At 37.1% G+C, this 13,360-nt stretch overlaps 1 protein-coding gene across 6 annotated transcripts in view; it reads left to right on the top strand.

Moving 5' to 3' along the window:
• Positions 1-13,360, top strand: part of LOC102685174 (A-kinase anchor protein 7) — an 80,460-nt gene that overhangs the window by 8,115 nt on the left and 58,985 nt on the right. For all 6 annotated transcript variants that reach the window (XR_001479781.2, XM_069195928.1, XM_015359143.2 and 3 more), the window contains exons 6-7: positions 26-138; positions 2,768-2,915. Coding sequence is in view for 5 of the 6 variants with exons in the window: in XM_069195928.1 (XP_069052029.1) it covers positions 26-138; positions 2,768-2,915 (261 nt within the window). In the remaining variant the exon portion in view is untranslated. The remainder of the gene's footprint in view (positions 1-25; positions 139-2,767; positions 2,916-13,360) is intronic.

Genomic DNA, 13,360 nt, shown 5'->3' with positions numbered 1-13,360 from the left:
TGTCTCTGCATTCTTCTCGCCGCAGAGGCAGTGAGGAAGGCGTTTGAAGGAAAGGGCATTTTGGCTGGAGACAGTAGGGCTTTCAAGCCACACCTGACCTTCATGAAGCTCTCAAGGTCTCCAAAGCTACGCCATCAGGTGAGATCATCTTTCGTATTACACACAAACAGACAAGTTTATAAAGAGGTGCAGTGTGAAGCCATTCTGTATGTTTCTGATCCAGCCTCCTGATCATAATCCTTTTTCTTGAGGGACTGATTGAAAAAACAACATTTTTTCGGTAAGATGATTCTGTACTTGCTATGAAACTGAGGTGAACCAGTTTAGTTTTGTGCAGCTCATGGATTTTATTAAACATAAACAAAGGAGAGACAAGACCAGAGTTCTGAAATACTGGATAGCAGGATTTGGAAAAGTCACTGTGTGTGGTACTTGCAAATTAGCCCTTTTTTGTGTGCGGCGTTTATGATTAGGTCTGGTTCAGGAAATATGGAGAGAATGGAAATCACAGTACCAAACATTATGAGTCAGTCAAGTCACAAAATGCCTAATTATCATTGCTGATAGAGCAAGAGTCTATGCATGGGGGTGAAGGGTTTCATCACTGTTTTTTGGATGAATTGCTTATACAGTACATGCTTATAGTCCTGCCTTGTGCTGTGTGCTTCTGGGATAGGTTCTGGGTTGATGCAGCCCTTTGTAGGAATAATCAGCTTTCTGCTAACTGATGGGTAGAAGGGGTGGAATTACTTTCAAAGCAGTGTCAGCTGCTTCTCCCGAGTGCATCTAAGAGTGGCAAAGCAGGAAACAGCTGCCTGTTAAATCGTTTAGGTTTGTAACTTCATTTTAGTAACGCTATAAGTTAATTTCAAGGCAGTAAGAATTTAAGAGCTCGACAGCTGTAAGGGATGCAGTAAAGAGGTGTGCATGAAGATAATCATTAAAAAAGCTGCCATTGCGAGGTTGGTGATTCTAGCTGTGAGTTGAAACTGAAAGCTCCGTGCAATTCATTTTCCTGGAGACGTCAGAGGAGAGCTTCTGTGGGGCTATATTGCCTTGTCAAGTCGCAGAAGCAGCTTTTGAGAGGGATTCATGGAGGCCTCAAACCATGGAGTACGCTCATGCCAGTCGAGTAACACAACTGAAGTGCTGTTGGGGCATCATCAGGGGAGGGATTTATATAAGCTTAAGAGCAAGCACACAAAAGATCATTTAGAATATGTCATGTCTTTAATATCAAAACAAGTGTTTTGCAGTGCTGTCTTGATGGTGTGTTGGAGGTGCCTGCTAGCTGTCAGCATCAGGCTTTGCTGTTGTTAGAGGGTTTTTACAGCATCTTGTTCTTCTGATTCTTCCTCCCTTTCTTCTTCGCCGTTTCTGTTGCTTTGAGAGCTTGCATTCACAGAATATAAATTCATTCTTAGTCTAATAAATAGTTTCTGCAATCATAATCCCGTTATACCGAAATAAATTTCACAGCATGCATATTTTTTACAGTGTGACATTACCTCACAACAAAAGCGAAAGTCTTCATTTTGTATATATGTACGGTTACACTTTGACAGTTTTTGATGGTGTTCCAGGTAAGCACAATTTATTATGCTGCTGTAAATTGGGTTAACAACACCAGTGGAAAGTGTTGGGATGATCATTTACATTTTTTTTCCCTCAGGGTTCTGATATCATTGCCGAAAAAATAATATAGCAGAATTCTTTATACTTGGAGTTATTTGCCAGTATAATTACAAAATGTTTACCATTTTCATCTTCATTCCATTGTATTAATACTCGTATACAATACTAGAAGTATTTAATAAGTATATATAAGCTTCTGTTTAGCTGGGATGAATAAATTACTATGTTTTTGCATATGACTGTGTTGAGTTCACTAGTTTACGATCATTTTCGCTTAGTCTGTTATGCTGGTAATACAGAATTTGCATGGCAGTAACGTACTTTCCACTACAGTTCTTCCTCTTTACGTTTGGCACGAGTTGGGGTTCTGACGTGCCGAGGAGGTGTAACTATTTTCCCAATCGCCACTGCAAAAAGTCCTATTTTAGTGAATTCTTCATTTTTAAAGTTGTCTACCCAACTCTCTCATTCTTGTGTCATGACTTATTTTCCCACTTATTATTACACCAGCTCCAATATTATCAAATGCAAACCTCAAACAGAACGTTTCAGTTCAGGTTGTTTTTTTTATATGCACAAGTGCAATGTAATACTTATTATTTATGTGTATGCTCCGATAACAAGACATTAGGGAGTTAACACAGCTTTTCACATAGCTTCTCGGTCTAGACGCACATTTCACATGCTCATGTACAGTACCAGTAAAAATCTGAACCCTTTCAGGAATTTACGGAGTATTCTGAAAAGACTCTATTCACCAGGTCTGAGCTGGGCTGCATCACTCTTACTGAACCCCAGGTGTGGTAGAGTGTATGTGGTGGCCCTACACCCTATTAAAAGAGATTTTCACCGGTGTCGCTATCGGTAAGGGGTTGTAGTGCTGGTGTGAAATCCACATTAGATTTTGAAAACTAGGGTTGAAAGTGGGAAAACCCAAATATAGACTCAATATTTGGTTTTGTTTAATTGTAATTTTTTCAGAAGCTTGACTGCAATTCATTTAATTGTGGTTTTTAACCAAAATAGGTTGGATTTAAATTGATTTTATGCTATGCATGAAATACTTTAAATTCTTAAGTTTTTTTATCCTAGAAGGTATATGACGAAAATATAAATGACTCCTATTTTCCAGGGAGTAAAGAAGCTGGATGCGAAACTTTATGAGCACTTTGAACGGCACAGGTTCGGAGAGGAGTCCTTATCACGACTAGATCTTTGCTCAATGCTGAAGAAAAAGACTACAGATGGATATTACCATTGTGAAGCTTCAGTGACATTAGGTGAGTGGGTGCTTTCTTACTTTCGAATTTCCCTGAGGATTTGAATTTGCTAAATATTTTCAAAGTTTCCTGAGTTGTTTCACATAATACCTTGCTCATTGTACTTCAGTTTTAGATTATAATAGTGTGCTTTTACCTATATTTTTAATAATTGAAAAGAACATGAATAAAATGAGAGGTCTTTTTTTAACAGTTGATCAAAATAAACTAATCTCTCAGTATTAGAAACTTTGACCTCACTGCTGAAAATAGTGCTGCAATGAAAAACGTGTTAAAAGTTTGTATTAAATCAACAGATATTAAATCAATACATTTGTTCATCAGTTCCTGATTTTGCTATTTTATTTTTAAATGCAAAGTGAAAAATATTTTCTGGATTAATTTACCATAATAGATACTACAATTCTTGATTTTGAATTCCCATGTTTATTTATAAAAGTATGACTTTTAACTCTCCTGGATTTTAGCAAAGTGTTAATCATGGTATAGAAAACTGCTAATTTTCTAAACATAAAATGTATCCAGTCATTCCTTTATTGTACAAATATGCAGTTATCAGAAAAATATACAGCTCTACATCCTAGCATCCAGGAGTCAGTTCTTTTGGATGGGAATTCAGTCCATCATGGAGTGACCTCCATCAGTGCTGGCTCCCAGTCTATACAAGTGGATCGCAATTGGTGTGAAGTGTCTTGTTGTGAACAATAGCAGTTTCCACAGTGGATACTTGGAACCACAGCAAGTACAGATTACAGAGTACAGAGCCCTGCCTCTGCTTAAATTGTGTTTCTTTACTCTCCCATGCCTGCAGGTGGTGGCATTTGGTAAAATATTTATAGTGGGTATAAGACCACAGCAGCATTTCACTCTTATGGATTCAGTCAGTTTGCAGGTGGAGATAAAACTTTCGGATGAAAGAGTAGTTGTTCTGATGCACCGTTTTTAAATTAATTTTATGTTTTTTCATAAAATTCATTCTAAACATTCATTCGAAGCCGGCACTTCAACTTCTGCAACGTTCTGTGATAATGTTTGTATAGTTCATGTAATAGTCTTAATTGAAATTTATTAATTTTGTTTTTATTAGTTGCAAGTTGTAGGTCTGGATTAGGTTTACATTTTTTTTCCCCAAGAGTTCAATGTTTTATCCTTTACTGCGTTTAAGGCTATACAGTTTTCAGCTCCTGCTCACAAAATCCAGATTCTTCCAACACACTTTGTTGCTTTTCTTGAAATGCATGTTGCCTTGTGATTACTGTGCTTTAATTACTTTTGACTGTCATTGTCTGGAGTCCCCCATCTGCCATGTTTCAAGCTCATTCGCAAGAGGAAAGATTTCTCTTTGACATGTCTGCGGAACAGAAGCATCTTTTTAGAAACGGATCCCTTGTGGAAACACTTCAAAAACTCCTCAATAAAGCTCTTGAATTATAAACCTAGAAAAAAACAAGCATTCAACTGGTTTGCCAAAAGACATTTCTGTAGTGTTTTCAGTTGAGATATTAACGTGAAATTCTTCATTTTCGGTTCTTCAAAGTTGTAAATTGTCAGTGAGGACTCTTTTCATCTTGGTGTGTTTTCGAAGAAGTGGGGAATGTGTTGAAGAAATGACATTGTGGGGGGGGAGGTTTGAGTGTATCTGAGTTGCATCCTGCTCTCTGTTTTTACACTGAGAACTGTGCTCACATTTCTACCTGGAACTGAGTGCAAGGATTGTTTTTCCAAACATGTCCTGAAAAGAAGGCTGTGGTTCTAAAGAATGTGACCCAAGCTGGCTGGCTGAGGTTCGAAAGCAAAATAGCCCCTGATTGCTTCCCCGTTGCACCTTTTTACTGCTACCTCAAGAGAAGCATGCATGCACTATCTTCTGAAGGGAAACCTGTGTAGACAAACGTCACTCAGCACCAGAACACTTTTATAAGATATTGGAAATTATTTTGCTTAATTTCAATATTTGGTTTATAATACTGTAGCTCTGTAAATTGTGATATTGGTTTAGCTAGCCAGATGAATGAATGACTGTTGATGAAAACGTAGTAAGCAGTCTGCAATTCATTTCCATCCAGTTTAGTATTTGTATTGATACTTGATTTAGGCAGCGTGAACACTTGCTTGGATTTCATCTTAGATGTTTTGGCTCAATAATGATGATAATACTTGTAGGCTTTAAAAACATTCAGGGAATTAATTACTCATTTAGTAAAATCTGCTTAGCATACAGTCGATTGTCTTTATTTGGTCTTATCAAAATATGGTAAGGCTCATTGGAGTTTAATTATTGTGGGTAATTGTGTTTTTTTATTGTTGTTACCTAATGCAATAATACAGTATATGGAGACATAAGATTATTTCAAACCTGTTGTACTTTAGTTTAGCTATTAATGCAAATTTGTAGCTTCTCTTTGTAAACAATGAGGCTGGTTAGATAAAATACAGAGGAAGGAAGCAATAGTAAGAAAACATATCTGTGTTTACAAATCACATTCCAGTGAACACTGATCTCAAAGGGTGGCATTACCTTCTCTTAGTGTTTTGCTTTAACCATAAAGAATAAGATTGTTTTAATATTTTGAATGCTTTGAAGATTATTTAATTAACTGGCTTCAGTACTCTCCCAATGATTAATAACCAAAGCAATACTTCTTAAAGAAACCTCAATGTTAAAACCTTAAGGTAATTAAAGCATCAATTAAATTAAGAAGTATGAGATATACCTGTCAATTGAAGTGTAAAGTCTGTTGAAAGGACAGATGATATTTTGCTATGAAACCATTTGAAAATTCCTTAAATGTCCTTATCTCAATGTAATGTTCATCCTCCTTTCTGACAATTTTTTTGGCAGCTGCTTTTATTTACAGAACTGAAATAACATTTTTAGTGTTTGCATTCTGATACATTTTCACTGTGTGGGATGGGTATATAAGTAAGGTTACAGTAAAAGTTAAAATAAACTTTTCTCAGAATGAATCTATTCTCTAGGAGAAAGCTTTTTTATTTTACATGCAAGGCGATCTGTTGCAAAGTAAATTGATACACATTTGAAAATTGAGTGCAGTCTGTGATTTGAAGTTATGAAATATCTGTGATAGAGTTTCTCAATCGTCATAGACATTTTGCTTATGCCATTTTGGTCGTAACAAAACGAGCGCGACTTTTTATTTTTAGAGTATTTGGAAATGTCTGAATATGAAATGAGTAACGGATGTTTCTGATTATTTCTATTTTTATATACATGAATGTTGGTTTTAAATTTGTAGGACGTGAAAGACCAAGATTTTATCAAATTGCTGCATAATGTAACATATCCATACTGTAAGTTAAATTAGTTTTCATATTCAGTCATTTTTTTTACTTACTAGATATGAGATGCTTTTTTTAAAGAGGAATTAGATTTTATGTAAATATACTGAATATTTCTCTGCAAGTTAAGCAACTAAGAATAAAAGTTAAGCAACACTCTCATTGCAGAGTTTAATAATTTGACAGAATTAAAGGTTATTATTATTTTGAATGTGTTAGATATTTATAATTTGCTGTCTTTCTAATGCATTTGGTGAATATTTAATAGCAAAGCTACAGACATTTAGCAGAACCTCATTTTTAAGCACTGTGCTGCAAAACATGAAAATATAATAAGGCTTGCATATTTGTAAGGAAACTAATCATTCCCTTAAGTATGAATTTCAGAAATACAGTACATTCAAATACTCTTGCGGCTCCTACTCTTCAAACACAACTAGAACACCTAAAATGGGCGTTGAGAGACACTGAGTGAAGCTAGAGTATTGGTGCAAATGAAAGCTTTCTGATGTCTGACTTTGGATTTATGTGTCCTATTTAAGTTTGTTGTGTAGACATTTTTGATTTTGTTTATAATGGCTGTGTACTAGGTGAAAAATGTTTTTCTTATGGATTAGGATTCCTGTATTTAACACATACTGAGAGGTGCTCAAAGCGCAGTGAATAAGATTCAGATTTTACTAAGCAAGGTGGATTGATTTATGCCATATGATTAAAAAGATGCTCAGCATGTGAATCTGGGGCACTCATGCCTCATTGATCTGGCACTGGGTTGAACACTAAAGGCAATTTAATACCAAAGGTCCATATTCTTTCAAAGCATCAGTTCAGTATCACGTGTCCTCTATTTGCTGTTAGCAGTGCTCACACCTGCCTTGGCATTGACATGATAAGTTTGTTCCTCTATGAGGACTCAGCTGCTCCTTGGTGAGACGTCCTGGCACAGCTCAGTCAGCGTACATGGGTGTGGGTCCCTGTGATGCCCTATTCCAGTCCAGTGCCAACCCACCCCAACCCAAGGCAGAGTGGGATTGGTATGAACTTTGGCATCACACAGTCACTGAGCCATGAACTGACACTGTAAACTGGATCCTTCCCATATTGCAGCTTATACTATCAAACTTCCACTTGTGCACCACAATTTTGAAGGTACCTCTCTTTGCATCTGTGATACTTTTCAGTTTAGCCAGTTTCTGTTGCCAGTGCTAGTTTTTCTGCACCAGGCCGATGTGTGTATTGCAGGCACTGATGTTTGCATCCTGGAGCCTCTATTTTATTTTACAGGATTCAATCCGAGTTCATCCAGTGACATCTGGTTGGCAGTGTGGCAGTTTGTGTTGCAGGACAATGTCAGTCCCAGAGATGCCATTGGATGCATCAGTCTCGTATAGGTGTTGTGATTTATGGCTGCTCTTGATCATGAGTTGAACACGTCTGAATGTATCCTGACCGTAGACATGAGATTGTCTATTGTTTCATAGTGTCTGTCAGACCTGGATATTGATGTACCTATCCTCCACATCCCAGCAGCTTCTTTTTTTGTTATAGACACCTAAGTGACCGAGGTGACTTATTTTGTGCTGATAAAGTGAATAAATTGTATTGTTACAACCTGGGGGTTATGAAAATAGAAAATAATGAAAATACTGAGCAGGTTAATCAGTTAAAAGTTAAAAAATCATAACCCCAAATGTGTATACTGTATATGCCAAGAAATTTACCCAAGCAGTAGAAGTAGAAGCACCTGTGTTCTTTCTCTAGCACAGCTTTGTCAAAGGACTAGTAAATCAGAGGCAAACTGTGATAAGCAAAAGCAAATAAGCAAATTAATACAACATGCACGTTATTCTATTTGCAACCAACATAAGCCAGGGGCCCCCTGGCCAACGAGAAAAAACTGCTACCAAGTATGCAGAATCTTATATAACTCCTGCACAGGTCAACAAGAGATAAACCTGCCTTCTTAATAATAGAATACAACCTCAAGTTAAATCCCTCTCTATATTATCAGGATCCTACGAAGTGAATGGGACCCTTTCTCCCTATTTAAAAAAAAAAGCATCCACTAACCAGGAGAGACTGTTTTTAAACTACAGATTCTTTATAGAGAAAATCAAACATGCTTTTACTGAAAGCAACATGGCAAGCTCTCTTAACAAGGCTCAGATACTGAACTCCAGTCTGTCCTTTGTGGATGATCTGGACAAGAAGCTCTCGCCTCTGGTCTCCCTTTTCTTTCTCTCCCATGTTCTTCCTTCTCTCTCTTTTCATCCTGTTTTCCTGGACTATTGATGACTCCTAATGATTTACCAAGAAATTAATTAACCAAGGTAAACCAGAGGATTCCTCTGATCAGTGTGTCTCAGACCCCCACACCTCAGTTCCTTTCTTGCTTGGAAGCCCTTGTGAGCTGCAGGTGTTGACAGTAGCTGATGTTGACCACCCCCTATCTAGCTATAATAATAATAATAATAATAATAATAATTGCTTACACTTATATAGCGCTTTTCTGGACACTCCACTCAAAGCGCTTTACAGGTAACGGGGACTCCCCTCCACCACCACCAATGTGCAGCATCCACCTGGATGATGCGACGGCAGCCATAGTGCGCCAGAACGCTCACCACACATCAGCTCTCAGTGGGGAGGAGAGCAGAGTAATGAAGCCAATTCATAGAGGGGGATTATTAGGAGGCCATGATGGGGTAAAGGCCAGGGGGGAAATTTGGCCAGGACACCGGTGTTACACCCCTACTCTTTTCGAGAAGCGCCCTGGGATTTTTAATGACCACAGAGAGTCAGGACCTCGGTTTTACGTCTCATCCGAAGGACGGCGCCTGTTTACAGTATAGTATCCCCGTCACTATACTGGGGCATTAGGACCCACATGGACCGCAGGGTGAGCGCCCCCTGCTGGCCCCACTAACACCTCTTCCAGCAGCAACCTTAGTTTTTCCCAGGAGGTCTCCTGGGAAACAGGAGATAACAGTATCGTTCCTGGAAAATATCCAAACCAAAATCGTTTGTTGCTTTTTTCATGCCTAAAGTACAAATACATCTAACATTGTAAAAACCTTAGCTAATTAAAAATTAAAGCTAATTAAAGTAGAATGGGGGAGAGACTGTTAGTGGGCTTGTGTGGATTATTGTACTACATTATAACAACTTAAACAGGTATGGAAAACAGAAGGGTGTTAAAGTTAATTAACTACTGGCTATTTAGTTGGATACCCTGTAAAGAGTAAAGTTTAAATCAGTTTCTCTTGGTGTACTTTAGAACTCTTGCCACATAATTATGGGTTGGGTCCCCCCTTCAAATCAGTTGATGTTTACTTTTGTCGCATTTGATTGTCTTTGTCTCATGGTAATTAGAGTGGGTTTGTTTGCAGGTGTGGACTTGTGTGGTGATAATGAGTTAGTTTTATTGTAAGGTACCTGTGCTCTAAATAGTCAGGTGCCATATTAGGAGTAGAGCCGAGTCAGTGAGGATGACTTGAATTTGTGTAAAACATTTTAATGGTGTACCCTGTATTTTATAGGATCAAATATAATTAATATACAATTGTAATTGTATATTGTAACATACAATTGTATATGAGTGAAAAATATAAATGTAACATTGTGTAAAGCTTATAGCTTGAAAATAATATTTCTAACAACACAAAATTAACCAGAACACATCTTTATGTTTTGAATATTACATTACGAGAAGGGTATTAAAATTATTTTTTTTTCCTTTTTAGAAATGGTATATAATACAGATATGATGCATAATGAGACATCATACTGGTCGACATAGAAAACTTTGAAAGAACAGAACCTGGTCCTACAGGGTTAGAACTTAAATTCTTTTTACCAAGAAGCCATAAAAAGTAGATTCTGAAGACGTTCAGTGGGTCAGTGGGTTTACTTTGTAGAAATCGGTCTCTGCACGGTGACTCCTTGCATCAATACAACTTTGTGAATCTATTATATATCAAGTGTATGTATTGGAGAATGTTTTCAGGGTTCAATTATTTTAGCCTTTCAGTGCCAAAAACCTAAAATAGTGGAACTGGAAGAGGTGTTAGTGGGGCCAGCAGGGGGCGCTCACCCTGAGGTCTGTGTGGGTCCTGATGCCCCAGTATAGTGATGGGGACACTATGCTGTAAAAAGGTGCCGTCCTTCGGATGAGACATAAAACAGGTTCTGACTCTGTATGGTCCGGTCCTTTAGTTGTGTTCAGATTAGTGGCTGTTTTCAGCACGTGAGGGATTAAAATGATTTAAAATGAGCATGGGATGGGTCCAATATATGAATAAATGCAGGATAAATGTTGATGTGTGCTGAAAACTACAAGCAGAATAAGGTGAATGTGTTAAAAAATATATTTTCCTCAATGTTTTGAACTGTAAGTGGGGCTATAACATTAAAAAGTAAGTATTACACGATGATCAGATGGAAATAAAGCTGTCTCAATAGCAGATCTACGAGTATTAAAATACATAAATGTTCCTTTAGTGATCTGCTTTGTACCACAGGAGAAGGATGTTTCTTTAAAACAAGCAGCTCTTTCCACTCTCCTAGCATTGGTCATGTGGTCGATATTTGTCAAGAAAGCTGTTGCTAGCTTGTTGCTTCATGTGACCACAATTATATCACACAGAGAACAGGCTGGTTGTGTGTTGTATAAGGAGTGTTTTCTTATTTACTGTTAAAACTGAGCATCGTAGCCCTTGTTGTTCCTTTCAGAGTTAATCTGAGTTTTGGACTTGATTTGAATTGAATACAATAGATGAAGTTCATTACATTTTTCTTGCGTTGCAGTATCTCTTGGAAAAAAATGTTGCATATTTACAGTACAAAATGTTAGATACTATGTGTATAGATAGATTGATAGAATGCAGTATAGAATTACACATCACAAGGGGTATTAATAATATGTTCTGAATTTTTATGACCACTGAGAATTCTTATCACACAGTTCAGTACAGGCAAAGGACATCTGTGAAATATATTGATAAACTGTATTTATCTGTAATATAACAGGCCAGATACACTAATCCTCAACTCTCCTTAAAGTGTGAGGTATGTTTAGGTTGAGATGTGTAAAAGTTGTCCAAATAATCAGATTGAATGTTAAAAGGTGAATCCCCTGATCTAGGAGACCAGCTCACTATTTCAGAGGTATGACCTTCATAATTATGTTTGCCTATGTTGATTAAAGCAGCTTCATCTGCTTTAATTTCCCTCATTTCCCTCACAGGATCTTGTGAGTGGGTGCCATATTTTATAGGCCAGTCTTCCATCCCTTTGAAAGTTATCAGCTAAAAAGGCCCTCTTTAAATTTAGAAAGGGGTGCTGTGTTTATTTTTAATGGAATTAGTTTTGTACTTCTGGAGGTATCCAGCAGGTGGAGAAACATGGTACATGGAGTAACCAGTTCAGCATTAGTTCAGAAACAAGTGTTACAGTAGATAGGTTGGCCTTACCTTTCTTATACTGGTTATATCATCTATTGATGTGTATTAATCACAGAAAGAAACACGTAGTTAAAATCTGTTTTTAAAACTGTAATTTTCTTATTATAGTTGGCGCTGAAAATCTGTTAAACTCAAGATGTAGATATTGTAATAATATTTTAGCGACTTTAGTACCTGTCCATTTCAAAGAAAACCTTTCGGTATATTTACCTGCAATTAAATGTTTATGAGACTTACATTTATCTTGAAAGCACAGATCTGTGCAGAGCTTGATTTCTGTAACTTTCTGAAAGAGGTGTTGGAGTAGAAGCTGCATTATCTTTAATGACTATCACTGTGAATAAAGGAATTCATTCTTGTTTACAGCGATGACCTTGGGAAGGCCTGTTTATACAGCAGAAGTTTTAATGCAGCTGTTCAAGGGAAGTACCTTGGCCAAGGGTACAAAAACAGCATCTCCAATGATATTTGAATGTGTCTAGAACGGGGCAATGGCTCTGTGGCTCAGGATCTGCGCTTGTGGCTGGAAGGTTGCCAGTTCGTATCCCCTGGCCGGCAGAGGAATCCTACTCCGTTGGGCCCCTGATAAATGGCTGACCCTGCGCTCTGACCCCAAGCGTCTCTCCCTGTCTGTGTGTCTCATGGAGAGCAAACTGGGGTATGCATAAAGACAAATTCCTGATACAAGAAATTGTATATGGCCAATAAAGTGATCTTATCTCTTTTCACAAGGCCCCACAATCACCATGCCATCTAATGTAATCATCTCTGGGTTTCAGGTGAAGTAGCTCTTCCACGAGATAGTCCTGTGTTGTATAACTGGCGACACTCCTCTTGTTTGCAGTTACATAACATTTAACATTTAAAGTTTAATGAATTGTTTAAAGAGGTGGCTACCCTCGCAGCTGAAATATTTAATGTAGATGTTTACAATAAGGATCTGAAAAGGTCACTTTACCCAAGATCAATTTACACCTAGAATTAGTTGGGAAAGGTATTTTTGTTCCTTGAATTACTTCATGCACTGTGTTTATCCTGCTCTCATTTGAATGAGATTTGTTTCCTGTATTTAACTTCATGATTTTATTTATTAATGCATGCTTCAGAGGAAAGGATATATTATCCAGGATAAATACTTGATTTGTTTTTCCATTCAGGTGGTTGAAACATTATTCAGTAATAATACAAGGCATGTTTTTACTTCTAAAGCTGTTCTAGATTTCGCATGAAAAGATAATGAAAAGGTAGTTTTAGTAAAACCAGTTCAATTTATCACCTTGTATAATATTCTGAGTGTATGTGGGCTGGAAAATTACAATAATAATTACTGATAATGCCTGACCATATTTCAGCATTTTCTAACAACATTTATAAAATAGTATCAAGGATCAAGAAAATAGTAGTGCTTGCTATCAGTTAGGTGTTTAGTAAAATAATCCAACAAATAAGTAATCATTTATGTGCTACAGTATTTATTACACTACACCTGAGATGAAAATATATATAATATTTCTGATACAGTAATTTAACCCATTTTCCTTAACAATCTCATTATGGTGCCTCCGAATAGCATTTTGTTTCCTCGCGGCAACTAAACTGATTACTTGTGCTTTTCCTATCCAGTTGTAGTTTTGCTTGTGAAAGTGCTAAATTTGTTTAATGTAGAACAAAAAAGACCTTAAA

Source organism: Lepisosteus oculatus, chromosome 2, assembly GCF_040954835.1.
Source record: "Lepisosteus oculatus isolate fLepOcu1 chromosome 2, fLepOcu1.hap2, whole genome shotgun sequence".
In the NCBI taxonomy this organism is placed as follows: Eukaryota; Metazoa; Chordata; class Actinopteri; order Semionotiformes; family Lepisosteidae; genus Lepisosteus; species Lepisosteus oculatus.
Note: the sequence above shows the minus strand (reverse complement) of the source record. Positions and strands in the feature narration are given on the sequence as shown.